General features: G+C 41.0%; 1 protein-coding gene across 4 annotated transcripts; it reads left to right on the top strand.

The window, feature by feature from the left end:
- The first annotated feature begins 528 nt into the window (after positions 1–528).
- LOC139402766 (scavenger receptor cysteine-rich type 1 protein M130-like) lies at positions 529–27,288 on the top strand. Of its 4 annotated transcripts, none has more exons than XM_071146689.1 (8): positions 529–1,199; positions 10,434–10,463; positions 10,694–10,864; positions 18,479–18,508; positions 18,740–19,042; positions 19,471–19,776; positions 19,902–20,180; positions 26,883–27,288. In XM_071146689.1, exons 1-8 carry the CDS (start codon positions 926–928, stop codon positions 26,897–26,899), a joined length of 1,410 nt encoding a protein of 469 aa, XP_071002790.1. In that variant the 5' UTR covers positions 529–925; the 3' UTR covers positions 26,900–27,288. The 4 variants fall into 4 exon arrangements, with proteins under 4 accessions (XP_071002790.1, XP_071002789.1, XP_071002787.1 ...); XM_071146688.1 differs by having other exon boundaries at positions 26,880–27,288; XM_071146686.1 differs by having other exon boundaries at positions 10,694–11,002.
- Positions 27,289–27,636: the final 348 nt, after the last annotated feature.

Raw genomic sequence — 27,636 nt, 5'->3', positions numbered from 1 at the left:
TGGGTGCGTCCCCAATGGAGCCCTATTCCTTATATAAGTGACTGTTTCTAGAAGTAGTGCACTATGTAGGGAATAGAGTTCATTATATAAGTCACTGTTTCTAGAAGTAGTGCACTATGTAGAGAATAGAGTTCATTATATAAGTCACTGTTTCTAGAAGTAGTGCACTATGTAGGGAATAGAGTTCATTATATAAGTCACTGTTTCTAGAAGTAGTGCACTATGTAGGGAATAGAGTTCATTATATAAGTCACTGTTTCTAGAAGTAGTGCACTATGTAGAGAATAGAGTTCCTTATACAAGTCACTGTTTCTAGAAGTAGTGCACTATGTAGAGAATAGAGTTCATTATATAAGTCACTGTTTCTAGAAGTAGTGCACTATGTAGGGAATAGAGTGCAATTTTGGACACTGCCTCGGTTGACTTAACTTGACCCTGTTCCTGCTCCCCACTCACTCCTCCCTCTCAGTTAAACAAATAGAGACGGTCACTATCAGTTCGTTGGTCAACACCACCATGAGTGTCCTTAGCTACGTGTCCAGAAATACATATTCAGGACTTTTTACTTCCTCCTCCTCAGACTCCTCCCCTTATTCTGGACCGATCCTTGTTCTGAACTGGTTTTGATCATGTGTGTCGTCCCAGTGATTGAGAAGTGAACAGGAGTTTTTTTTACCCCAAAGATCCTGATGAAATGTGGGATGATTCATTAAGTGGGAAGCAACCAAGTGGTGAGGAAGAGGAGTCAGGCTTGACTAGGTTAGTGTTGTACCATGACTAGGGGGAGGAGTCAGGAGGAGGAGTCAGGCTTGACTAGGTTAGTGTTGTAACATGACTAGGGGGATGGGTGAATTCTGAATCAGTGTGTATATAAGGGTAAGCAATTTTCAGACCTCCAGTTCCATTAGCAAGCTGTGATTGTGATATGAAGATGCAGAAGTCTGTCTCTGGCGTTCCTCTACTGTTGCTCCTCTGTCTGTCTGGGGTAAGGGTCACCAAAGGTCAAGGGGTAGAGGTCACTAAAGCTAAATCTGTAGATTTCAAGACAGAATTCGAGGTCAAAACACCAGCAGACGGAAAGGCAGATGGACAGACTGACCTCTGGGCTGAGCTGAGAGACATGGTGGTGGAACAGAGAGTGGAACAGAGAGAGGCTGTCACTCAAAGTCAACTGGAGGACTCAAAGACACAGAATTCAGGTAAGAATCTTACCTGGAGTTACAATAAAGTTAAAAGGACTTGTTTTGAGTCAGTCCCACTTTCCCAGAACACGTGTTGACTTGTTTTTAGTTCATTTATCTTACCCAGCAAATCAAGTTGATTTGTTTTAAGATATTCTGACCTGTTTCAAGCCTATTTTATGTTAAAGTCAGCAACAAGATCTGACATTATTAGCCAGTGCACTAGACAATTTGTCTTGGTTAGACATCTTACTAATTTATCTTACCTCACTTGTATTGAAAATTTAGGCTAAAATAAGCAAAATTATCTGCAAAATGATCACACATGAATCATATCATGTATGCAGGTCAGGTGTTGTTTTGATCCAGCAGAAAAAACACACTGACAGGGTAGTTCCTCTTATGGCCACTAGGTGGTAAACTTGTGTCACAGACGCATGACCAGAACTAGGATTCCCAAACCTGGTCCTCGGAACCCCAAGGGGTGCACTAGCCTATGGCTCCACCAAGGGGAGCAACTTTGGTTTTACATAACCTTAGAATGTTTTGGGGAATTGAAAGCTAATTTCCTACATTTCCAAACAATCTATTATGACCTATGACCCTTCTAGCCTTCTCTATTTACAACAACAATCTAATATGACCTATGACCCTTCTAGCCGTCTCTATTTACAACAACAATCTAATATGACCTATGACCCTTCTAGCCGTCTCTATTTACAACAACAATCTAATATGACCTATGACCCTTCTAGCCGTCTCTATATAGAACAACAATCTAATGACCCATGACCCTTCTAGCCGTCTCTTTACAGGACAACAATCTAATGACCTATGACCCTTCTAGCGGTCTCTATATGGAACAACAATCTAATGACCCATGACCCTTCTAGCCGTCTCTTTACAGAACAACTAAAAATAAGCTAAAATGCCCCCATTATTACATGCTGTATGTTTAAGTGATTGATAAGACTGAACTAGATCAAAGAGTAATTCAATTATCAATATTGTGTTGCATGTTTAACCAGTAGTCTAACAAATGAACAACTCTTACACATATAGGACAAAGATTTACAGGAATACTGATAGGACAAAGACTTACAGGAATACTGATAGGACAAAAACTTACAGGAATACTTAAAGGACAAAGACTTACAGGAATACTTATAGGACAAAGACTTACAGGAACAGTTATAGGACAAAGACTTACAGGAATACTGATAGGACAAAAACTTACAGGAATACTTATAGGACAAATACTTACAGGAATATTTATAGGACAAAGACTTACAGGAACAGTTATAGGACAAAGACTTACAGGAATACTGATAGGACAAAGACTTACAGGAACAGTTATAGGACAAAGACTTACAGGAATACTGATAGGACAAAGACTTACAGGAACAGTTATAGGACAAAGACTTACAGGAATACTTATAGGACAAAGACTTACAGGAATACTTATAGGACAAATACTTACAGGAATACTGATAGGACAAAGACTTACAGGAATACTGATAGGACAAAGACTTACAGGAATACTGATAGGACAAAGACTTACAGGAACAGTTATAGGACAAAGACTTACAGGAATATTTATAGGACAAAGACTTACAGGAACAGTTATAGGACAAAGACTTACAGGAATACTGATAGGACAAAGACTTACAGGAACAGTTATAGGACAAAGACTTACAGGAATACTGATAGGACAAAGACTTACAGGAACAGTTATAGGACAAAGACTTACATGAATACTTCAGGATGTTGGCAATGAGGCCCTTTATGTGAACTACCGCTAAATGCCTTTATACTGGACACGGGGACATACACATGTTATCCACAAGCTCATCTGGGAAGTAGCTAAAGGGCCTTATCACCAAAATCCACAAGTCTCCCTTGAACTTTCGATTGTCTTTATTAAGACCTCCTCTGCATCAAGTTTAATCCAGAACGCCCAGCAGTGGCTTGTATTGCAGAGGAAAGATTTTTTATTTATTTTATAATTTGTCTCTCTGTGTTTCAAAAATGTCCTTCAATTCTCAAGATGCTGAATGTATCACACCGGAAAAATCATCTGAGCGAACAAAATAGTGCCAGTCAGTCTCAGTTTGTGGAGCGTATCTATCTGATGCTGTCTGGTCAGAAAGAGTTTGACATTGTTTTTGACCATAGCATTGAATGCAAGAGAAGCCAACGAGCATTTGGCCTCCCTTGATCAAATGAAATGAATAAATGAATAGCCAATCAGCATTGAGCTAAACTGAGTGAGCTCAGCTGTGAATGGTCCTGGCTAAACAACAACAAAAAAGTGTAAAGGGAAGCCAGTTTGGATTTGGCTTCAGACCAATCACATCACAAGCCAAAACGTCATTATTGACAGAAAGAATTTGAATGCATCTTGTTGTGCTGTTGTCTAGCGAGCTAATATCGTCCCTTTACTAAATTAGCCATAGATGATGATAGGGATTTGGACTTGAGTTTTACTTAATTCTCCGTACAGGCCAATGGTTATAACAGCAATTCTGATCCAACCATAAATCCATCCATTGGCTGAGAGGGTGGAAGTTCAGCATGTAGCTAGATGTAGTAGGCTAATGTTAACTAGCTGGCCTGAGAGGATGGAAGTTCAGCATGTAGCTAGATGTAGTAGGCTAATGTTAACTAGCCCATAAAAGGAAGTTAGTCTAGCGAGCAAGCATTTTAGATGGCCTAGGACAATAAAAACTAAAATGGTGTCCTGTTTGACAGTCATAGACGTGTAGGATGAAAGAGGAGGATGGCTTTGGTGTTTCTCTACAAGTAGGGGGAGTCAACATGTCAACAGTCTACTTCTACACACACACACACACACACACACACACACACACACACACACACACACACACATACACACACAGAGAAATCAATACTATGGACAGCCACATCATATTCAGAGGACGTTGATTGGACATAATCATTTTCAGAAATGTTTAGTTGTCACTGTATTAGACTAAGCAGAGGTGATTAGATGATGTTGAAATGTTGAAGTGTGAATGGTGCTGGAATAGTGGAGGCAGCTACTGTTTTCTTTGGGACTTGCTGTAACTCTGTGGTTCTAAATCAATAGTTGTTGAGTAGTCAGAAAATGTCAGAAACATGACCTTGCTTGACCTGCTGTAGGTCATGTAACTGTTTGTTACAGGTAATATGTTTTGTGGACTTCACTGGACAGATGTTGCTCTCTGGTTTTGTGATGAAACAATGGTAACACATTTATCCTGCTGCTGTGTCTTCTTATTGTCTCGGCATTTAGGCTTATAAATGAATAGGTTACAGAGCAAACAACACAATTATCACAACCCATTTGTTTTCTAGGTTGGCTTCGCCAGTGATTTTACACACGCACCACTACTGCTAACAGGGCAGACTGGACGACAGACCCCCACCAGTCTAGTACATACCTCAACTCTCTCCCTGACCCCCACCAGTCTAGTACATAACTCAACTCTCTCCCTGACCCCCACCAGTCTAGTACATAACTAAACTCTCTCGCCCTGACCCCCTCCAGTCTAGTACATAACTCAACTCTCTCCCTGACCCCCACCTGTATAGTCAATAATTAAACTCTCTCCCTGACCCCCACCTGTATAGTCAATAATTCAACTCTCTCCCTGACCCCCACCAGTCTAGTCAATAACTCAACTCTTTCCCTGACCCCTACCAGTCTAGTACATAACTAAACTCTCTCCCTGACCTCCACCAGTATGTCAATAACTCAACTCTCTCCCCGGCGCTCAGACAACAAATCAAGCCAAACAGATATCTGCCATGTTGGAGTCAACAGAAGTCAGAAATAGCATTATAAATATTCACTTACCTTTGATGATCTTCATCAGAATGCACTCCCAGGAATCCCACAATAAATGTTTGATTTGTTCGATAAAGTTAATCCTTTATGTCCAAACACCTCCCTTTTGATAGCCCGTTTAGTATTTAGTATTTAGTATTCCAAATTCATGATGCGCAATCACTAGGAGCAGACGAAAAGTCAAAAAGTTCCATTACAGTCTTGCGAAACATGTCAAACAAAGTATAGAATCAATCTTTAGGATTATCTTCAATAAATCAACAATCAAATCAAATCAAATCAAATGTTATTTGTCACATACACATGGTTAGCAGATGTTAATGCGAGTGTAGCGAAATGCTTGTGCTTCTAGTTCCGACAATGCAGTAATAACCAACAAGTAATCTAGCTAACAATTCCAAAACTACTACCTTATAGACACAAGTGTAAGGGGATAAAGAATATGTACATAAAGATATATGAATGAGTGATGGTACAGAGAGGCATAGGCAAGATACAGTAGATGGTATTGAGTGCAGTATATACATATGAGATGAGTATGTAAACAAAGTGGCATAGTTAAAGTGGCTAGTGATACATGTATTACATAAAGATGCAGTAGATGATATAGAGTACAGTATATACATATACATATGAGATGAATAATGTAGGGTATGTAAACATTATATTAGGTAGCATTGTTTAAAGTGGCTAGTGATATATTTTACATAATTTCCCATCAATTCCCATTATTAAAGTGGCTGGAGTTGAGTCAGTGTGTTGGCAGCAGCCACTAAATGTTAGTGGTGGCTGTTTAACAGTCTGACGGCCTTGAGATAGAAGCTGTTTTTCAGTCTCTCGGTCCCAGCTTTGACGCACCTGTACTGACCTCGCCTCCTGGATGATAGCGGGGTGAACAGGCAGTGGCTCGGGTGGTTGTTGTCCTTGATGATCTTTATGGCCTTCCTGTGACATCGGGTGGTGTAGGTGTCCTGGAGGGTAGGTAGTTTGCCCCCGGTGATGCGTTGTGCAGACCTCACTACCCTCTGGAGAGCCGTATGGTTGTGGGCGGAGCAGTTGCCGTACCAGGCGGTGATACAGCCCGACAGGATGCTCTCGATTGTGCATCTGTAGAAGTTTGTGAGTGCTTTTGGTGACAAGCCAAATTTCTTCAGCCTCCTGAGGTTGAAGAGGCGCTGCTGCGCCTTCTTCACGATGCTGTCTGTGTGGGTGGACCAATTCAGTTTGTCTGTGATGTGTACGCCGAGGAACTTAAAACTTACTACCCTCTCCACTACTGTTCCATCGATGTGGATAGGGGGGTGTTCCCTCTGCTGTTTCCTGAAGTCCACAATCATCTCCTTAGTTTTGTTGACGTTGAGTGCGAGGTTATTTTCCTGACACCACACTCCGAGGGCCCTCACCTCCTCCCTGTAGGCCGTCTCGTCGTTGTTGGTAATCAAGCCTACCACTGTTGTGTCGTCCGCAAACTTGATGATTGAGTTGGAGGCGTGCGTGGCCACGCAGTCGTGGGTGAACAGGGAGAACAGGAGAGGGCTCAGAACGCACCCTTGTGGGGCCCCAGTGTTGAGGATCAGCGGGGTGGAGATGTTGTTGCCTACCCTCACCACCTGGGGGCGGCCCGTCAGGAAGTCCAGTACCCAGTTGCACAGGGCGGGGTCGAGACCCAGGGTCTCGAGCTTGATGACGAGCTTGGAGGGCACTATGGTGTTAAATGCCGAGCTGTAGTCGATGAACAGCATTCTCACATGGGTATTCCTCTTGTCCAGATGGGTGAGGGCAGTGTGCAGTGTGGTTGAGATTGCATCATCTGTGGACCTATTTGGGCGGTAAGCAAATTGGAGTGGGTCTAAGGTGTCAGGTAGGGTGGAGGTGATATGGTCCTTGACTAGTCTCTCAAAGCACTTCATGATGACGGAAGTGAGTGCTACGGGGCGGTAGTCGTTTAGCTCAGTTACCTTAGCTTTCTTGGGAACAGGAACAATGGTGGCCCTCTTGAATCATGTGGGAACAACAGAATGGGATAGGGATTGATTGAATATGTCCGTAAACACACCAGCCAGCTGGTCTGCGCATGCTCTGAGGGCGCGGCTGGGGATGCCGTCTGGGCCTGCAGCCTTGCGAGGGTTAACACGTTTAAATGTTTTCCTCACTTCGGCTGCAGTGAAGGAGAGTCCGCATGTTTTAGTTGCGGGCCGTGTCAGTGGCACTGTATTGTCCTCAAAGCGGGCAAAAAAGTGATTTAGTCTGCCTGGGAGCAAGACATCCTGGTCCGTGACGGGGCTGGTTTTCTTTTTGTAATCCGTGATTGACTGTAGACCCTGCCACATACCTCTTGTGTCTGAGCCGTTGAATTGAGATTCTACTTTGTCTCTATACTGACGCTTGGCTTGTTTGATTGCCTTGCGGAGGGAATAGTTACACTGTTTGTATTCGGTCATGTTTCCGGTCACCTTGCCCTGATTAAAAGCAGTGGTTCGCGCTTTCAGTTTCACGCGAATGCTGCCACCAATCCACGGTTTCTGGTTTGGGAATGTTTTAATCGTTGCTATGGGAACGACATCTTCAACGCACGTTCTAATGAACTCGCTCACCGAATCAGCGTATTCGTCGATGTTGTTGTCTGACGCAATACGAAACATATCCCATTCCACATGATGGAAGCAGTCTTGGAGTGTGGAATCAGATTGGTCGGACCAGTGTTGAACAGACCTCAGCGCGGGAGCTTCTTGTTTTAGTTTCTGTCTGTAGGCAGGGATCAACAAAATGGAGTCGTGGTCAGCTTTTCCGAAAGGAGAGCGGGGCAGGGCCTTATATGCGTCGCGGAAGTTAGAATAGCAATGATCCAAGGTTTTTCCAGCCCTGGTTGCGCAATCGATATGCTGATACAATTTAGGGAGTCTTGTTTTCAGATTAGCCTTGTTAAAATCCCCAGCTACAATGAATGCAGCCTCCAGATATATGGATTCCAGTTTGCAAAGAGTCAAATAAAGTTTGTTCAGAGCCATCGATGTGTCTGCTTGGGGGGGAATATATACGGCTGTGATTATAATCGAAGAGATTTCCCTTGGTAGATAATGCGGTCGACATTTTATTGTGAGGAATTCTAAATCAGGTGAACAGAAGGACTTGAGTTCCTGTATGTTGTTGTGGCCACACCACGTCACGTTAACCATGAAGCATACGCCCCCGCCCCCCTTCTTACCAGAAAGATGTTTGTTTCTGTCGGCGCGATGCGTGGAGAAACCAGCTGGCTGCACCGACTCCGATAGCGTCTCTCCAGTGAGCCATGTTTCCGTGAAGCAAAGAACGTTACAGTCTCTGATGTCCCTCTGGAATGCTACCCTTGCTCGGATTTCATCAACCTTGTTGTCAAGAGACTGGACATTGGCGAGAAGAATGCTAGGGAGTGGTGCACGATGTGCCCGTCTCTGGAGTCTGACCAGAAGACCGCTTCGTTTCCCCCTTTTACGAAGTCGTTTTTTTGGGTCGCCGGCTGGGATCCATTCCGTTGTCCTGGGTGAAAGGCAGAACACAGGATCCGCTTCCCGAAAGTCATATTCTTGGTCGTACTGATGGTGAGTTGACGCTGCTCTTATGTTCAGTAGTTCTTCTCGACTCTGTTCCAACTGGAGAATTCCTTTGTCTTCAGAAATGCAATGGAACTCAAGCTAACTCTCACATGGTCAGCTCGTGGCATTCTGGGAGAGACCTTACTCAATCCCCTCTCATTCGCCCCCACTTCACAGTAGAAGCATCAAACAAGGTTCTAAAGACTGTTGACATATAGTGGAAGCCTTATGAAGTCCAATATGACACCACAGACACTGTGTACTCAACAGGCAAAGAGTTGAAAAACTACAAACCTCAGATTTCCCACTTCCTGGTTGGATTTTTTTCTCAGGGTTTTTTCCTGCCATTTGAGATCTGCTATACTCACAGACATCATTCAAACAGTTTTAGAAATGTCTAGCAGTGCGGCTTGGTTGGGTTGTGTTTCGGAGGACGCATGATTTTCGACCTTCGTCTCTCCCGAGCCCGTACGGGAGTTGTAGTGATGAGACAAGATAGTAACTACTAATAATTGGGGAGAAAAAGGGGGTTAAAAGGGGGGTAAAAAAGAAAAGAAAATTTTTTTAAAAAAAATAAAAAAAAACTGTCAGTGTTTTCTTTTGATATCTACTAATAACATGCATATATTAGCAACTGGGACTGAGTTGCAGGCAGTTTACTCTGGGCACGCTTTTCATCCAAACGTGAAAATGCTGCCCCCTATCCCAAACAAGTTAAAGTTGTCCAATCTACCCTTTTAGGAGGTGAACTCAAGCAGTAGACAGTTAGAGGTGATATTATAGGACACACTATGTGAAGAGTTTTTCAAAACAGATCAGTCTGCTGTTTTTCACTGTGTTCAACCACTGATCCAAGATAAGTTGCTAAGACGTTTATCACACATCAAATACCTAATGAACAAATAAGAAAATATTCTTATAGCTGTAGTGGAAATTTCCTGTATTACCAAATCATGAGAGCAAACCACACACAAGTAGGAGTTATCATAAAGTCCATATTTAATTATATGAGCTCCATCACAACCCTGTGACTCTCAGATCAATTCAGTGTCTATAAATGAATTCTCTGAGAGTGCTTACACATTGCAACTGAGATCCTTTATAGCAAAGACACACATAGCCAGACAGCATTGACTATAAATGATCGTTCAGCTTTGTCTCGACCGGGAGGTCCATGGGGCGACGCACAATTGGCCTAGCGTTATCCGGGTTAGGGAGGGTTTGGCCGGTAGGGATGTCCTTGTCTCATCGTGCACCAGCGACTCCTGTGGCGGGCCGGGCGCAGTGCACACTAACCAAGGTTGCCAGGTGCACGGTGTTTCCTCCGACACATTGGTGTGGCTGGCTTCCGGGTTGGATGTGCGCTGTGTTAAGAAGCAGTGCGGCTGGTTGGATTGTGTATCGGAGGACGCATGCCTTTCGACCTTCGTCTCTCCCGAGCCCGTACGGGAGTTGTAGCGATGAGACAAGATAGTAGCTACTAACAATTGGACACCACGAAATTAGAGAGGAAAAGGGGGTAAAAAAACTAAATTATAACTTTTCCACTCTTGGTTCGGCTCAACTTGACCCTGACCAATGAAACTAATGATTGAAAAACAGACGAAAGCAAATGTTTTAAATGATATATAAACCAATCTGCAAAGAGAGGTTCACCTTTCCATAGAAGGGGAATGTGTGGACACATGGGTGTTGTTGCACCATACCAACAATAAGCCTGTCTTCCCCATCACATCATGAAAGGTCATGTTGATGTTCATTTAACCTCTGCCTCTCTCTTCCTCTGACTCTTTCTCTCTCTTTCTCCTCTGTCTCTCTCTTTCTCCTCAGATCTCCAGGCTCAAAGCGTCAGTCCACCAGGTAGGTAGAGTATTAATCTATAGTGATTATAGCAGTTCAATATTGTCAACTTTATTATCCCACATGGAGAAAGTCATGTGTCCAAACAAACCATTCTAAAACCCAATAACAAGTAGTGTTTTATGGAACTACTAAGACTTGTCAACCACAAAGCAATACTGCTGTTAGAATAACAGAATCACTGTCATCATCTGTCCTCACCACTGTGTTTTCCTCTCTGCTGTTTACAGCTGAACTCTCAGTCAGACTGGTGAATGGACGCACTTCCTGTTCTGGGTCAGTGGAATTCTTCTACAGAGGAGAGTGGTCAGCTGTATGTACTGGGTGGTGGAGCATGAGAGATGTTATGGTTGTGTGTAGAGAGCTGCGCTGTGGGGATGCTGTAGCTGTATCTACAGGAGGTATGATTGAAGAGGGAAGAGGAGGAGTCTCCATAAAGAGTTGCAGGGGACATGAGTCTACTATTACAGAGTGTGGCTTCAGCGAAGGAGGACCTGGTTACTGTGATGGTAGAACTGATCATTATGTGATCTGTTCAGGTAAGAGACTGATCATTATGTGATCTGTTCAGGTAAGAGACGGATCATCATGTGATCTGTTCAGGTAAGAGACTGATCATTATGTGATCTGTTCAGGGAAGAGACTGATCATTATGTGATCTGTTCAAGTAAGAGACTAGTCATTATGTGATCTGTTCAGGGAAGAGTGATCATTATGTGATCTGTTCAGGGAAGAGACTGATCATTATGTGATCTGTTCAGGGAAGAGACTGATCATTATGTGATCTGTTCAGGGAAGAGACTGATCATTATGTGATCTGTTCAGGGAAGAGACTGATCATTATGTGATCTGTTCAGGGAAGAGACTGATCATTATGTGATCTGTTCAGGGAAGAGACTGATCATTATGTGATCTGTTCAGGGAAGAGACTGATCATTATGTGATCTGTTCAGGGAAGAGACTGATCATTATGTGATCTGTTCAAGTAAGAGACTAGTCATTATGTGATCTGTTCAGGGAAGAGACTGATCATTATGTGATCTGTTCAGGGAAGAGACTGATCATTATGTGATCTGTTCAGGGAAGAGACGGATCATTATGTGATCTGTTCAGGTAAGAGACTGATCATTATGTGATCTGTTCAGGGAAGAGACTGATCATTATGTGATCTGTTCAGGTAAGAGACGGATCATTATGTGATCTGTTCAGGGAAGAGACGGATCATTGTGTGATCTGTTCAGGTAAGAGACGGATCATTATGTGATCTGTTCAGGGAAGAGACGGATCATTATGTGATCTGTTCAGGGAAGAGACGGATCATTATGTGATCTGTTCAGGTAAGAGACGGATCATTATGTGATCTGTTCAGGTAAGAGACGGATCATTATGTGATCTGTTCAGGTAAGAGACGGATCATTATGTGATCTGTTCAGGTAAGAGACGGATCATTATGTGATCTGTTCAGGGAAGAGACTGATCATTATGTGATCTGTTCAGGGAAGAGACTGATCATTATGTGATCTGTTCAGGGAAGAGACGGATCATTATGTGATCTGTTCAGGGAAGAGACTGATCATTATGTGATCTGTTCAGGGAAGAGACTGATCATTATGTGATCTGTTCAGGGAAGAGACTGATCATTATGTGATCTGTTCAAGTAAGAGACTAGTCATTATGTGATCTGTTCAGGGAAGAGACTGATCATTATGTGATCTGTTCAGGGAAGAGACTGATCATTATGTGATCTGTTCAGGTAAGAGACTGATCATTATGTGATCTGTTCAGGGAAGAGACGGATCATTATGTGATCTATTCAGGGAAGAGACTGATCATTATGTGATCTGTTCAGGGAAGAGACGGATCATTATGTGATCTGTTCAGGGAAGAGACGGATCATTATGTGATCTGTTCAGGTAAGAGACGGATCATTATGTGATCTGTTCAGGTAAGAGACTGATCATTATGTGATCTGTTCAGGTAAGAGACTGATCATTATGTGATCTGTTCAGGGAAGAGACGGATCATTATGTGATCTGTTCAGGTAAGAGACTGATCATTATGTGATCTGTTCAGGTAAGAGACGGATCATTATGTGATCTGTTCAGGGAAGAGACTGATCATTATGTGATCTGTTCAGGGAAGAGACTGATCATTATGTGATCTGTTCAAGTAAGAGACTAGTCATTATGTGATCTGTTCAGGGAAGAGACTGATCATTATGTGATCTGTTCAGGGAAGAGACTGATCATTATGTGATCTGTTCAGGTAAGAGACTGATCATTATGTGATCTGTTCAGGGAAGAGACGGATCATTATGTGATCTGTTCAGGGAAGAGACTGATCATTATGTGATCTGTTCAGGGAAGAGACGGATCATTATGTGATCTGTTCAGGGAAGAGACGGATCATTATGTGATCTGTTCAGGTAAGAGACGGATCATTATGTGATCTGTTCAGGTAAGAGACTGATCATTATGTGATCTGTTCAGGTAAGAGACTGATCATTATGTGATCTGTTCAGGGAAGAGACGGATCATTATGTGATCTGTTCAGGTAAGAGACTGATCATTATGTGATCTGTTCAGGTAAGAGACGGATCATTATGTGATCTGTTCAGGTAAGAGACTGATCATTATGTGATCTGTTCAGGGAAGAGACGGATCATTATGTGATCTGTTCAGGTAAGAGACTGATCATTATGTGATCTGTTCAGGTAAGAGACGGATCATTATGTGATCTGTTCAGGTAAGAGACTGATCATTATGTGATCTGTTCAGGGAAGAGACGGATCATTATGTGATCTGTTCAGGGAAGAGACGGATCATTATGTGATCTGTTCAGGGAAGAGACTGATCATTATGTGATCTGTTCAGGGAAGAGACGGATCATTATGTGATCTGTTCAGGGAAGAGACGGATCATTATGTGATCTGTTCAGGGAAGAGACTGATCATTATGTGATCTGTTCAGGTAAGAGACTGATCATTATGTGATCTGTTCAGGGAAGAGACGGATCATTATGTGATCTGTTCAGGGAAGAGACGGATCATTATGTGATCTGTTCAGGTAAGAGACTGATCATTATGTGATCTGTTCAGGGAAGAGACGGATCATTATGTGATCTGTTCAGGTAAGAGACTGATCATTATGTGATCTGTTCAGGGAAGAGACGGATCATTATGTGATCTGTTCAGGTAAGAGACTGATCATTATGTGATCTGTTCAGGGAAGAGACTGATCATTATGTGATCTGTTCAGGTAAGAGACGGATCATTATGTGATCTGTTCAGGGAAGAGACGGATCATTATGTGATCTGTTCAGGTAAGATACGGATCATTATGTGATCTGTTCAGGGAAGAGACGGATCATTATGTGATCTGTTCAGGTAAGAGACGGATCATTATGTGATCTGTTCAGGGAAGAGACGGATCATTATGTGATCTGTTCAGGTAAGAGACGGATCATTATGTGATCTGTTCAGGTAAGATACGGATCATTATGTGATCTGTTCAGGGAAGAGACGGATCATTATGTGATCTGTTCAGGTAAGAGACGGATCATTATGTGATCTGTTCAGGGAAGAGACGGATCATTATGTGATCTGTTCAGGTAAGAGACGGATCATTATGTGATCTGTTCAGGTAAGAGACGGATCATTATGTGATCTGTTCAGGTAAGAGACGGATCATTATGTGATCTGTTCAGGGAAGAGACTGATCATTATGTGATCTGTTCAGGGAAGAGGCTGATCATTATGTGATCTGTTCAGGGAAGAGACGGATCATTATGTGATCTGTTCAGGTAAGAGACTGATCATTATGTGATCTGTTCAGGTAAGAGACGGATCATTATGTGATCTGTTCAGGGAAGAGACTGATCATTATGTGATCTGTTCAGGGAAGAGACTGATCATTATGTGATCTGTTCAGGGAAGAGACTGATCATTATGTGATCTGTTCAGGGAAGAGACTGATCATTATGTGATCTGTTCAGGGAAGAGACTGATCATTATGTGATCTGTTCAGGGAAGAGACTGATCATTATGTGATCTGTTCAGGGAAGAGACTGATCATTATGTGATCTGTTCAGGGAAGAGACTGATCATTATGTGATCTGTTCAGGGAAGAGACGGATCATTATGTGATCTGTTCAGGGAAGAGACTGATCATTATGTGATCTGTTCAGGGAAGAGACTGAGATTATGTGATCTGTTCAGGGAAGAGACTGATCATTATGTGATCTGTTCAGGGAAGAGACGGATCATTATGTGATCTGTTCAGGGAAGAGACTGATCATTATGTGATCTGTTCAGGTAAGAGACTGATCATTATGTGATCTGTTCAGGTAAGAGACGGATCATTATGTGATCTGTTCAGGGAAGAGACTGATCATTATGTGATCTGTTCAGGGAAGAGACTGATCATTATGTGATCTGTTCAGGGAAGAGACTGATCATTATGTGATCTGTTCAGGGAAGAGACTGATCATTATGTGATCTGTTCAGGGAAGAGACTGATCATTATGTGATCTGTTCAGGGAAGAGACTGATCATTATGTGATCTGTTCAGGGAAGAGACGGATCATTATGTGATCTGTTCAGGGAAGAGACTGATCATTATGTGATCTGTTCAGGGAAGAGACGGATCATTATGTGATCTGTTCAGGGAAGAGACGGATCATTATGTGATCTGTTCAGGGAAGAGACTGATCATTATGTGATCTGTTCAGGGAAGAGACTGATCATTATGTGATCTGTTCAGGGAAGAGACTGATCATTATGTGATCTGTTCAGGGAAGAGACTCATTATGATCATTATGTGATCTGTTCAGGGAAGAGACTCATTATGTGATCATCATTATGTGATCTGTTCAGGGAAGAGACTGTTCAGATCATTATGTGATCTGTTCAGGGAAGAGACTGATCATTATGTGATCTGTTCAGGGAAGAGACTGATCATTATGTGATCTGTTCAGGGAAGAGACTGATCATTATGTGATCTGTTCAGGGAAGAGACTGATCATTATGTGATCTGTTCAGGGAAGAGACTGATCATTATGTGATCTGTTCAGGGAAGAGACGGATCATTATGTGATCTGTTCAGGGAAGAGACTGATCATTATGTGATCTGTTCAGGGAAGAGACTGATCATTATGTGATCTGTTCAGGGAAGAGACTGATCATTATGTGATCTGTTCAGGTAAGAGACTGATCATTATGTGATCTGTTCAGGGAAGAGACTGATCATTATGTGATCTGTTCAGGGAAGAGACGGATCATTATGTGATCTGTTCAGGGAAGAGACGGATCATTATGTGATCTGTTCAGGGAAGAGACTGATCATTATGTGATCTGTTCAGGGAAGAGACGGATCATTATGTGATCTGTTCAGGGAAGAGACGGATCATTATGTGATCTGTTCAAGTAAGAGACTAGTCATTATGTGATCTGTTCAGGGAAGAGACTAGTCATTATGTGATCTGTTCAGGGAAGAGACTGATCATTATGTGATCTGTTCAGGGAAGAGACTGATCATTATGTGATCTGTTCAGGGAAGAGACTGATCATTATGTGATCTGTTCAGGGAAGAGACTGATCATTATGTGATCTGTTCAGGGAAGAGACGGATCATTATGTGATCTGTTCAGGGAAGAGACTGATCATTATGTGATCTGTTCAGGGAAGAGACGGATCATTATGTGATCTGTTCAGGGAAGAGACGGATCATTATGTGATCTGTTCAGGGAAGAGACTGATCATTATGTGATCTGTTCAGGGAAGAGACTGATCATTATGTGATCTGTTCAGGGAAGAGACTGATCATTATGTGATCTGTTCAGGGAAGAGACTGATCATTATGTGATCTGTTCAGGGAAGAGACTGATCATTATGTGATCTGTTCAGGGAAGAGACGGATCATTATGTGATCTGTTCAGGGAAGAGACTGATCATTATGTGATCTGTTCAGGGAAGAGACTGATCATTATGTGATCTGTTCAGGGAAGAGACTGATCATTATGTGATCTGTTCAGGGAAGAGACTGATCATTATGTGATCTGTTCAGGGAAGAGACTGATCATTATGTGATCTGTTCAGGGAAGAGACGGATCATTATGTGATCTGTTCAGGGAAGAGACTGATCATTATGTGATCTGTTCAGGGAAGAGACTGATCATTATGTGATCTGTTCAGGGAAGAGACTGATCATTATGTGATCTGTTCAGGTAAGAGACTGATCATTATGTGATCTGTTCAGGGAAGAGACGGATCATTATGTGATCTGTTCAGGGAAGAGACGGATCATTATGTGATCTGTTCAGGGAAGAGACGGATCATTATGTGATCTGTTCAGGGAAGAGACGGATCATTATGTGATCTGTTCAGGGAAGAGACGGATCATTATGTGATCTGTTCAGGGAAGAGACGGATCATTATGTGATCTGTTCAAGTAAGAGACTAGTCATTATGTGATCTGTTCAGGGAAGAGACTAGTCATTATGTGATCTGTTCAGGGAAGAGACTGATCATTATGTGATCTGTTCAGGGAAGAGACTGATCATTATGTGATCTGTTCAGGGAAGAGACTGATCATTATGTGATCTGTTCAGGGAAGAGACTGATCATTATGTGATCTGTTCAGGGAAGAGACTGATCATTATGTGATCTGTTCAGGGAAGAGACGGATCATTATGTGATCTGTTCAGGGAAGAGACTGATCATTATGTGATCTGTTCAGGGAAGAGACTGATCATTATGTGATCTGTTCAGGGAAGAGACTGATCATTATGTGATCTGTTCAGGGAAGAGACTGATCATTATGTGATCTGTTCAGGTAAGAGACTGATCATTATGTGATCTGTTCAGGGAAGAGACGGATCATTATGTGATCTGTTCAGGGAAGAGACTGATCATTATGTGATCTGTTCAGGGAAGAGACTGATCATTATGTGATCTGTTCAGGGAAGAGACTGATCATTATGTGATCTGTTCAGGTAAGAGACTGATCATTATGTGATCTGTTCAGGGAAGAGACGGATCATTATGTGATCTGTTCAGGGAAGAGACGGATCATTATGTGATCTGTTCAGGGAAGAGACGGATCATTATGTGATCTGTTCAGGGAAGAGACGGATCATTATGTGATCTGTTCAGGGAAGAGACGGATCATTATGTGATCTGTTCAGGGAAGAGACGGATCATTATGTGATCTGTTCAAGTAAGAGACTAGTCATTATGTGATCTGTTCAGGGAAGAGACTAGTCATTATGTGATCTGTTCAGGGAAGAGACTGATCATTATGTGATCTGTTCAGGGAAGAGACTGATCATTATGTGATCTGTTCAGGGAAGAGACTTGTATTATCCAAGATTCATTTGTACATTATTTTGCATGTATAGTGTTTTATTTATTTATTTGTTTATATTTTATCCTTTTCAAAAGAGAGAGGGCTGACAGACTAACATGCAGTTAACTGAATATCTGACCACTGACAGGTGATGTCATCATAACCAGTAACCTTTTTCACTCTTCCACTCTTGGGTCGGCTCAGCTTGACCCCTGACCTCTAAAATTAAGAATAAAAAACCCAGACTAAACCAAATGTATTAATTAAAAATTAACTAATCTGAGAAGAGTTGGAAGGGCAATAGGAAGGGCAATAGGAAGGGCAATAGGAAGGGCAATAGGAAGGGCAATAGGAAGGGCAATAGGAAGGGCAATAGGAAGGGCAATAGGAAGGGCAATAGGAAGGGCAATAGGAAGGGCAATAGGAAGGGGTGTCCACATACTTTTGTATATATAGTGTATGTACACATGGGTGTTGTTGCACCATACCAACGATAAGCCTGTCTTCCCCATCACATCATGAAAGGTCATGTTGATGTTCATTTAACCCCTGTCTCTCTCTTCCTCTGACTCCTCCCTTTCTCTCTATCTCTCTGTCTCTGTCTCTCTCTTTCTCCTCTGTCTCTCTGTCTCTTTCTCTCTCTTTCTCCTCTGTCTCTGTCTTTCTCCTTAGATCTCCAGGCTCAAAGCGTCAGTCCACCAGGTAGGTAGAGTATAAATCTACAGTGATTATAGCAGTTCAATATTAGTCAACTTTATTATCCCACATGGAGAAATTCATGTGTCCATACAAACCATTCTAAACCCGAATAACAAGTAGTGTTTTATGGAACTACTAATACTTGTCAACCACAAAGCAATACTGCTGTTAGAATAACAGAATCACTGTCATCATCTGTCCTCACCACTGTGTTTTCCTCTCTGCTGTTTACAGCTGAACTCTCAGTCAGACTGGTGAATGGGACCACTTCCTGTTCTGGGACAGCGGAAGTCTTCTACAGAGGAGAATGGTTGGGTCTATGTCCTGGGTGGTTGGGCATGAAAGAGGCTAAAGTTGTGTGTAGAGAGCAGGGCTGTGGGAATTTTGTAGCTGAATCTAGAGGACCTCTGGTTGAAGATGGAAGAAGAATATATGTTAGCTGCAGTTTATATGGAGATGAGTCTATTGGACAGTGTTACAAAGATGAAGGAAGTAAAAACTGTGATGGTGAATATTATCATCATGTGACCTGTTCAGGTAAGAGACTGGTCATATTGAGACATTTATTTATACATTATACAATATTACCATGTATCATGTTTTATGTGTTTTTAATTCATTTAAATAGAGGGAGAGATGTCAGATGTATTTAAACATTATATTTGTGTTTGTCATATTGGTTTATGGGAGATGTTCATGGGCAGATCATTGTAGTTCAGATGGTACTGAAGTGAAGCTGCCTGATGGATGTCCAGCTGTTTATTTTCTATAAAGTGAAGTTAACTTATTCCTGTCTCCTGCCTGCATTATTCCCAACCCGATCCTGAGTGACTAAGAACCCATTTATACCTCTTACAGTATCAAACATAGCAAACTACTATCTTTTATCCAACATATTTGTGTTTAGTCCTTGACAGTGTCATCAACAAAACTGATTGAATGTTCAACCAACTCTTTTTCTCCAGAGTCTGTGCGGCTTGTGGGTGGAGCTGGTCTCTGCTCTGGGAGAGTGGAGGTGAAGTCCAATCAGTCCTGGGCCTCAGTGTGTGAAGCTGACTTTGACCGGCAGGATGCAGAGGTAGTCTGTGGGGAGCTTGGCTGTGGGGCTCCTGCAGCTCTACAGGGGGGGCTCTATGGAGGAGGTGAGGGTCAGACCTGGGATAAAGAGTTCCAGTGTAAAGGCAATGAGTCCCTTCTCCTGGACTGTGACACCTCAGACAGAAAAAACAATACCTGCCTACCTGGTAATGCTGTTGGACTCACCTGCTCAGGTAAGAAACAGTTTGTCACTCAATCAACATTGTTTCTCACCTGGAGTGAAGAATATGAGAGACAATATAGGTGTGTTTTAGTGAGAAAATAGTAAGATTACTGTCTCTCTCTATTATTTTCTCAGAGCCTGATGATGTGAGGCTGGTGGGTGGAGGCGGTCGCTGTGCTGGTGGAGTGGAGCGGTACGACCAGGGAGAGTGGAGGACTGTGGGAGCTGATGACTGGGACCAGGAGGCTGTAGCTGTAGTAGTGTGTAGACAGCTGGGTTGTGGCTCCACTGTTTCAGTACTACCTGGAAACACCACTAGAGGGATTGGAGTTTCCTGTTCTGGGTCTGAGTCTGCACTAAGAGAGTGTTCCAGAACGTCTGTTCTCCTTCCTGGATTCACAGTGATCTTCTCAGGTAATAACAAGATACGCTAGATGGCCAAAAGTACGTGGGCAGTAGTGGATTTGTCTATTTCAGCCACACCTGTTGCTGACAGGTGAATTAAGCACACAGCGGTACAATCTCCGTAGACTGGCCTCACTGAAGAGCTCCGTGACATTCAATATGGTACGTCAGTGATTGAGCTGCAAAATGGCCACACAAGCACACGGAACAGGACCAGCAAGTGCTGAAGCGGGTAGAGCTTCAAGAATCATTTGTCCTCAGTTGAAAAACACGCTACAGATATCCACATACTTTTGTCCATGTATTATATCTCCTTCCTGGACTCACAGTGATCTGCTCAGGAAATATCAACATCCTTCATTCATACAACTTCCTCTGCACCTCTCATGATGACTGTTTAACTTGTCAGTCTGCTTTACTAAATAGATCATTCAGTCAAGTAGGAATCAAATACAACTTAAATATCCCAGAAGGCTTTTGTATTTGAGTGTTATCTCAGTGAACGTCTCTACTCACTACCACTGTCACATGTCATGTTATTGTCATATCTACATGAGGAAAGTAGTTAAGTAGTTTCGTTTTATGTTCTCTCATAACTTCTCCTCTGAGAGTGAGTTCCACTCACCATCACAGGTAACTGAACTTGGGGGTGAGACATTCTTACTAATCTGCTAGACAACCAGTTCAGATTTAAATATAATTTTTGTATGACTGAAGCCTTTAGTGAGAGGTCTAATGTGAGAGGTCTTACTAATCTGCTAGAGAACCAGTTCAGATTTAAATATACTTTTTGTATGCCTTTAGTGGTCTTATGTTTTAATATGTAATCATTTCTGCCCTCTAAATTAATAATAAATCACAAATCATATTCATTATATAAATTGGCCTGTTAAATTTTGTCTGGCTTGCCATTACAAATCAAATGGAATATTCTTTGCTCATTTAATTTAAAAAACGGGTTGTCGGCAAAACCATAAGCAAATAGGTCAACTGGCCAGATTACCACCTAGTGGCCATAAGAGGAACTGTCCTGTCAGTGTGTTTTTACTGCTGGCTCAAAACAACACTGTGACACCAGATTACCACCTAGTGGCCATAAGAGGAACTGTCCTGTCAGTGTGTTTTTACTGCTGGCTCAAAACAACACTGTGACACCAGATTACCACCTAGTGGCCATAAAAGGAACTGTCCTGTCAGTGTGTTTTTACTGCTGGCTCAAAACAACACTGTGACACCAGATTACCACCTAGTGGCCATAAGAGGAACTGTCCTGTCAGTGTGTTTTTACTGCTGGCTCAAAACAACACTGTGACACCAGATTACCACCTAGTGGCCATAAGAGGAACTGTCCTGTCAGTGTGTTTTTACTGCTGGCTCAAAACAACACTGTGACACCAGATTACCACCTAGTGGCCATAAGAGGAACTGTCCTGTCAGTGTGTTTTTACTGCTGGCTCAAAACAACACTGTGACACCAGATTACCACCTAGTGGCCATAAGAGGAACTGTCCTGTCAGTGTGTTTTTACTGCTGGCTCAAAACAACACTGTGACACCAGATTACCACCTAGTGGCCATAAGAGGAACTGTCCTGTCAGTGTGTTTTGACGAAAGAGTTCATCAGGGCGATTTCCCCACAAATAGACTGGTTTTTTCCTTTCCATTATCTTATCTATTTCTGCTAAATATCTATTAAAATATATTAGAATGAGTTCATTTGTTTCATTCTGGATAGGTATGTCCACATCAGCATCAGACCATTTTATTGGTAAACTACACAGTAATGTACACAGTAATGTACACAGTAATGTACACAGTAATGTACACAGTAAACTACACAGTAATGTACACAGTAATGTACACAGTAATGTACACAGTAAACTACACAGTAATGTACACAGTAAACTACACAGTACTGTACACAGTAATGTACACAGTAATGTACACAGTAATGTACACAGTAAACTACACAGTAAACTACACAGTAATGTACACAGTAATGTACACAGTAATGTACACAGTAATGTACACAGTAAACTACACAGTAATGTACACAGTAAACTACACAGTAATGTACACAGTAATGTACACAGTAATGTACACAGTAATGTACACAGTAATGTACACAGTAAATTACACAGTAATGTACACAGTAATGTACACAGTAAACTACACAGTAATGTACACAGTAATGTACACAGTAAACTACACAGTAATGTACACAGTAATGTACACAGTAAACTACACAGTAATGTACACAGTAATGTACACAGTAATGTACACAGTAAACTACACAGTAATGTACACAGTAATGTACACAGTAATGTACACAGTAAACTACACAGTAAACTACACAGTAATGTACACAGTAATGTACACAGTAAACTACACAGTAAACTACACAGTAATGTACACAGTAATGTACACAGTAATGTACACAGTAATGTACACAGTAAACTACACAGTCATGTACACAGTAATGTACACAGTAATGTACACAGTAAACTACACAGTAATGTACACAGTAATGTACACAGTAATGTACACAGTAATGTACACAGTAAACTACACAGTAATGTACACAGTAATGTACACAGTAATGTACACAGTAAACTACACAGTAAACTACACAGTAATGTACACAGTAATGTACACAGTAAACTACACAGTAATGTACACAGTAATGTACACAGTAATGTACACAGTAAACTACACAGTAATGTACACAGTAATGTACACAGTAATGTACACAGTAATGTACACAGTAAACTACACAGTAAACTACACAGTAATGTACACAGTAATGTACACAGTAATGTACACAGTAATGTACACAATAAACTACACAGTAATGTACACAGTAATGTACACAGTAATGTACACAGTAATGTACACAGTAAACTACACAGTAATGTACACAGTAATGTACACAGTAATGTACACAGTAATGTACACAGTAAACTACACAGTCATGTACACAGTAATGTACACAGTAAACTACACAGTAATGTACACAGTAATGTAAAAGTTGTATTATTAAAATAGTACACTTATCATCATTTGGTTGTAATCCAGAGAGGTTATAAAACGTATCTAGATCCTCTATGAGGATGTGGAGGGATCCAACATGTGTATTTAAAAGAAACCATGAATCATCAGCAATGAATCCTTTGTTTTTCAGCCCTGGATTTCTAACCCCTTGATATTATTGTTGGATCTGATTTTAACAGCTAACATTTAGATGGCCATAATAAATAGATATGCCGATAGTGGACAACCCTGTTTGACTCTAGTTTAAAACTGTCAAGGCTGTGGATAACTGGTGAATGGAGTCAGGCGCAGGAGAGCAGAGATGCGTGGACAACGCATTTAATACAAGAAAACACCAGTATAAACACAATTCTATGGTGCTGGAAAAATACCGGTACCACGAAATTAACGGGCGTAAATACAAAACCCGGCAACAATATACCAGCCGTCAGATACAGCCTGACAATAAAACAAACACGCACACAAACATGGGGAAACCAGAGGGTTAAATAATGAACACCAACATGGGGAAACCAGAGGGTTAAATAATGAACACCAACATGGGGAAACCAGAGGGTTAAATAATGAACACAAACATGGGGAAACCAGAAGGTTAAATAATGAACACCAACATGGGGAAACCAGAGGGTTAAATAATGAACACCAACATGGGGAAACCAGAGGGTTAAATAATGAACGCCAACATGGGGAAACCAGAGGGTTAAATAATGAACACCAACATGGGGAAACCAGAGGGTTAAATAATGAACACCAACATGGGGAAACCAGAGGGTTAAATAATGAACACCAACATGGGGAAACCAGAGGGTTAAATAATGAACACCAACATGGGGAAACCAGAGGGTTAAATAATGAACACCAACATGGGGAAACCAGAGGGTTAAATAATGAACACAAACATTGGGAAACCAGAGGGTTAAATAATGAACACAAACATGGGGAAACCAGAGGGTTAAATAATGAACATGTAATGAGGGAATTGAAACCAGGTGTGTAAAAAACACAGACAAAACAAATGGAAAATGAAAAGTGGATCGGTGATGGCTAGAAGGCCGGTGACATCGACCGCCGAACGAACAGGGAGAGGGACCGACTTCTGCGGAAGTCCTGACAAAAACTTTCTGAGAAGTTATTTACGATGTTACACCGAGGGTTACTATACATAACTTTAACCCTAGCCATTATTTACGATGTTACACCGAGGGTTACTATACATAACTTTAACCCTAGCCATTATTTACAATGTTACACCGAGGGTTACTATACATAACTTTAACCCTAGCCATTATTTATGATGTTACACCGAGGGTTACTATACATAACTTTAACCCTAGCCATTATTTAAGATGTTACACCGAGGGTTACTATACATAACTTTAACCCTAGCCATTATTTACAATGTTACACCGAGGGTTACTATACATAACTTTAACCCTAGCCATTATTTATGATGTTACACCGAGGGTTACTATACATAACTTTAACCCTAGCCATTATTTAAGATGTTACACCGAGGGTTACTATACATAACTTTAACCCTAGCCATTATTTACAATGTTACACCGAGGGTTACTATACATAACTTTAACCCTAGCCATTATTTATGATGTTACACCGAGGGTTACTATACATAACTTTAACCCTAGCCATTATTTATGATGTTACACCGAGGGTTACTATACATAACTTTAACCCTAGCCATTATTTACAATGTTACACCGAGGGTTACTATACATAACTTTAACCCTAGCCATTATTTATGATGTTACACCGAGGGTTACTATACATAACTTTAACCCTAGCCATTATTTACAATGTTACACCGAGGGTTACTATACATAACTTTAACCCTAGCCATTATTTACAATGTTACACCGAGGGTTACTATACATAACTTTAACCCTAGCCATTATTTACGATGTTACACCGAGGGTTACTATACATAACTTTAACCCTAGCCATTATTTACAATGTTACACCGAGGGTTACTATACATAACTTTAACCCTAGCCATTATTTACGATGTTACACCGAGGGTTACTATACATAACTTTAACCCTAGCCATTATTTACGATGTTACACCGAGGGTTACTAGACATAACTTTAACCCTAGCCATTATTTATGATGTTACACCGAGGGTTACTATACATAACTTTAACCCTAGCCATTACTTTAAGTATAATTATTCTCCATACTGTAAATATTCCAGTCATTTATATATAAATTCCAGTTATATCAAAAGTTGTACTTTATCAAAAGCCTTTTCAAAGTCAGCCTGGTTTCCCAGATTCTGCATAGCGTTCTATTGTTTCCAACACTTGTCTTATATCATCTCCAATGTATCGTCCACGAAAAAACCCTGTTTGATTAGGATAAAGAATATCTGACAATACCTGTTTAATTCTCTGCACTACACATTTTGCTATAATTTTTTGCACCTCAACACTGAAGTGTAAGATGCCTCCAATGTTTAAAAATGGACAGGATCTTTATATTAACCACTTGGATCCTGTTTCAGTAATAATGAAATCAGACCTTCTTGTTGAGTATCTGATAATCTACCATTTATATAGGAGTGGTTCTATCGTGCTGATAACGGTCCTCTGAGTATATCTAAAAGGTTTGGTATAACCTCCACTGGTAGGCCCTCCAGGCCTGGGGTTTTCCTGGACTTAAAGGCTTTAAAAACATCAAGAAGTTCCTCCTCTGTAACTTGGCCTTCAGATGAGTCTGTCAGTACATTATGAATAGGAAAAATATTCCAACACTTATCTTCGGTTAGTGGCGATGGAGGAGACTGAAACGAAAACATAAAGTGCTTTTCTTCCTCTTTCAAAATATTGTTTCATGAATCATGGGTGACTCTGTCATGTGTAACAAGGTTGGTATCATTATTTCTGGTAGCATTTCTATGTCGAAGAGAAAATAATAACATTTTTCCCCATATTCCACCCAGCTGGCTTTATTTTTAGTAATACATTACACTTGATCTATCTTGAACAAGTGATTTCCTGAAGTGCGTGAGGGACACAGTTTGTAGTGTGATGACCTTTACGTTCCATAGAGATACTTACAACCGTATTATAATCTCACACCATAATTAGAGTCTTGTGTTGCTTGTAGGGTTGATCAATTATTATATATATCTTCAAAGAAGTGTGGATCATTGTTATTTGGACTGTATAGGTTAATGAGCCCTGTCTGTTTATTGTCCAATAACATCTTTAAAATCATTCATCTACCTTCATCCATCTACCAAAATTACTGTTAATTAATATCCCTTTTTTGAATGTCATTGACCATGGCAGAAATACATTTCACCCCAGAAGTCCTTTTTCCACACAACTTCATTTAAAATTGTTGAATTGAGTTTCCAATAAACAATGGATACTATATTCCTTCTCTTTTAGCCATGTAAATACAGAGTATTTTCGTATTATCTACAAAGACTACAATTATAACTGTCTATACTTATTTCACCATTTACCATAATGAGATACACGTTTTAAATATAGTTATCATAAAATATGTTTGTAAACTCACTGTTAAAAAGTACCATAGTGATTGTGTTCATATAGCTGTACTTGCATTGCTACTTAGTAACCCCCCAATTGTTCTCCACTATACCGTCCTCTAAAACCCCTCCCCGTCCCAAGTAGGTTTGTCATCCCAGTGACCGGCAGGCCAACCCCCGTCCCCTCGAATCCCAGGGCCCCCGAGAGACCGGGACCCATCCTTTGAAAAGACCCCACAGTGAAACACACAGAACAGAAGCAGATCAGCAGACAAAGCCTTTCTCTCTCACATCGATTATCATACAACTACTAAAAAACTCATTTATACATCAATAATATCCTGCGTATCTTAATTTCCATCATTAACAAATAATATGTGTAATAATGTAGGTAGTTCCTGCCATGTGATGTTGTTAGTTGTATAGAGATAATGATGTTATTGATTATAAATGTTATGATATTGATTATGATGTAGATTATTGTTTTGATGTTGCTCTCTAAACTGCCATGTAATCAACTGAATGCTTTTAATAAAATTACAGGCTGTCAGTCTTGTGTGATTTAATTATTAGACAGACTACAACATACAGTATGAATTAACTGAGATCAGTCTGTGTGATTCCCCTCTTGGACAGACTACAACCTACAGTATGAATTAACTGAGATCAGTCTGTGTGATTCCCCTCTTGGACAGACTACAACATACAGTATGAATTAACTGAGATCAGTCTTGTGTGATTCCCCTCTTGGACAGACTACAACATACAGTATGAATTAACTGAGATCAGTCTTGTGTGATTCCCCTCTTGGACAGACTACAACATACAGTATGAATTAACTGAGATCAGTCTGTGTGATTCCCCTCTTGGACAGACTACAACATACAGTATGAATTAAC

This window comes from Oncorhynchus clarkii, unplaced genomic scaffold (genome assembly GCF_045791955.1).
Source record: "Oncorhynchus clarkii lewisi isolate Uvic-CL-2024 unplaced genomic scaffold, UVic_Ocla_1.0 unplaced_contig_1599_pilon_pilon, whole genome shotgun sequence".
In the NCBI taxonomy this organism is placed as follows: domain Eukaryota; kingdom Metazoa; phylum Chordata; class Actinopteri; order Salmoniformes; family Salmonidae; genus Oncorhynchus; species Oncorhynchus clarkii.
Note: the sequence above shows the minus strand (reverse complement) of the source record. Positions and strands in the feature narration are given on the sequence as shown.

What these genes read in the sequence shown, in the direction of transcription:
- LOC139402766 (XM_071146685.1), top strand. Translation starts at nt 926, where the DNA reads ATGAAGATGCAGAAGTCTGTCTCTGGCGTTCCTCTACTGTTGCTCCTC. An exon ending in TCATTATGTGATCTGTTCAG is followed by an intron (nt 11,003 to 18,478) that starts GTAAGAGACTGA and finishes CTTTCTCCTTAG; the next exon opens with ATCTCCAGGCTCAAAGCGTC. An exon ending in TGTTGGACTCACCTGCTCAG is followed by an intron (nt 19,777 to 19,901) that starts GTAAGAAACAGT and finishes TTATTTTCTCAG; the next exon opens with AGCCTGATGATGTGAGGCTG.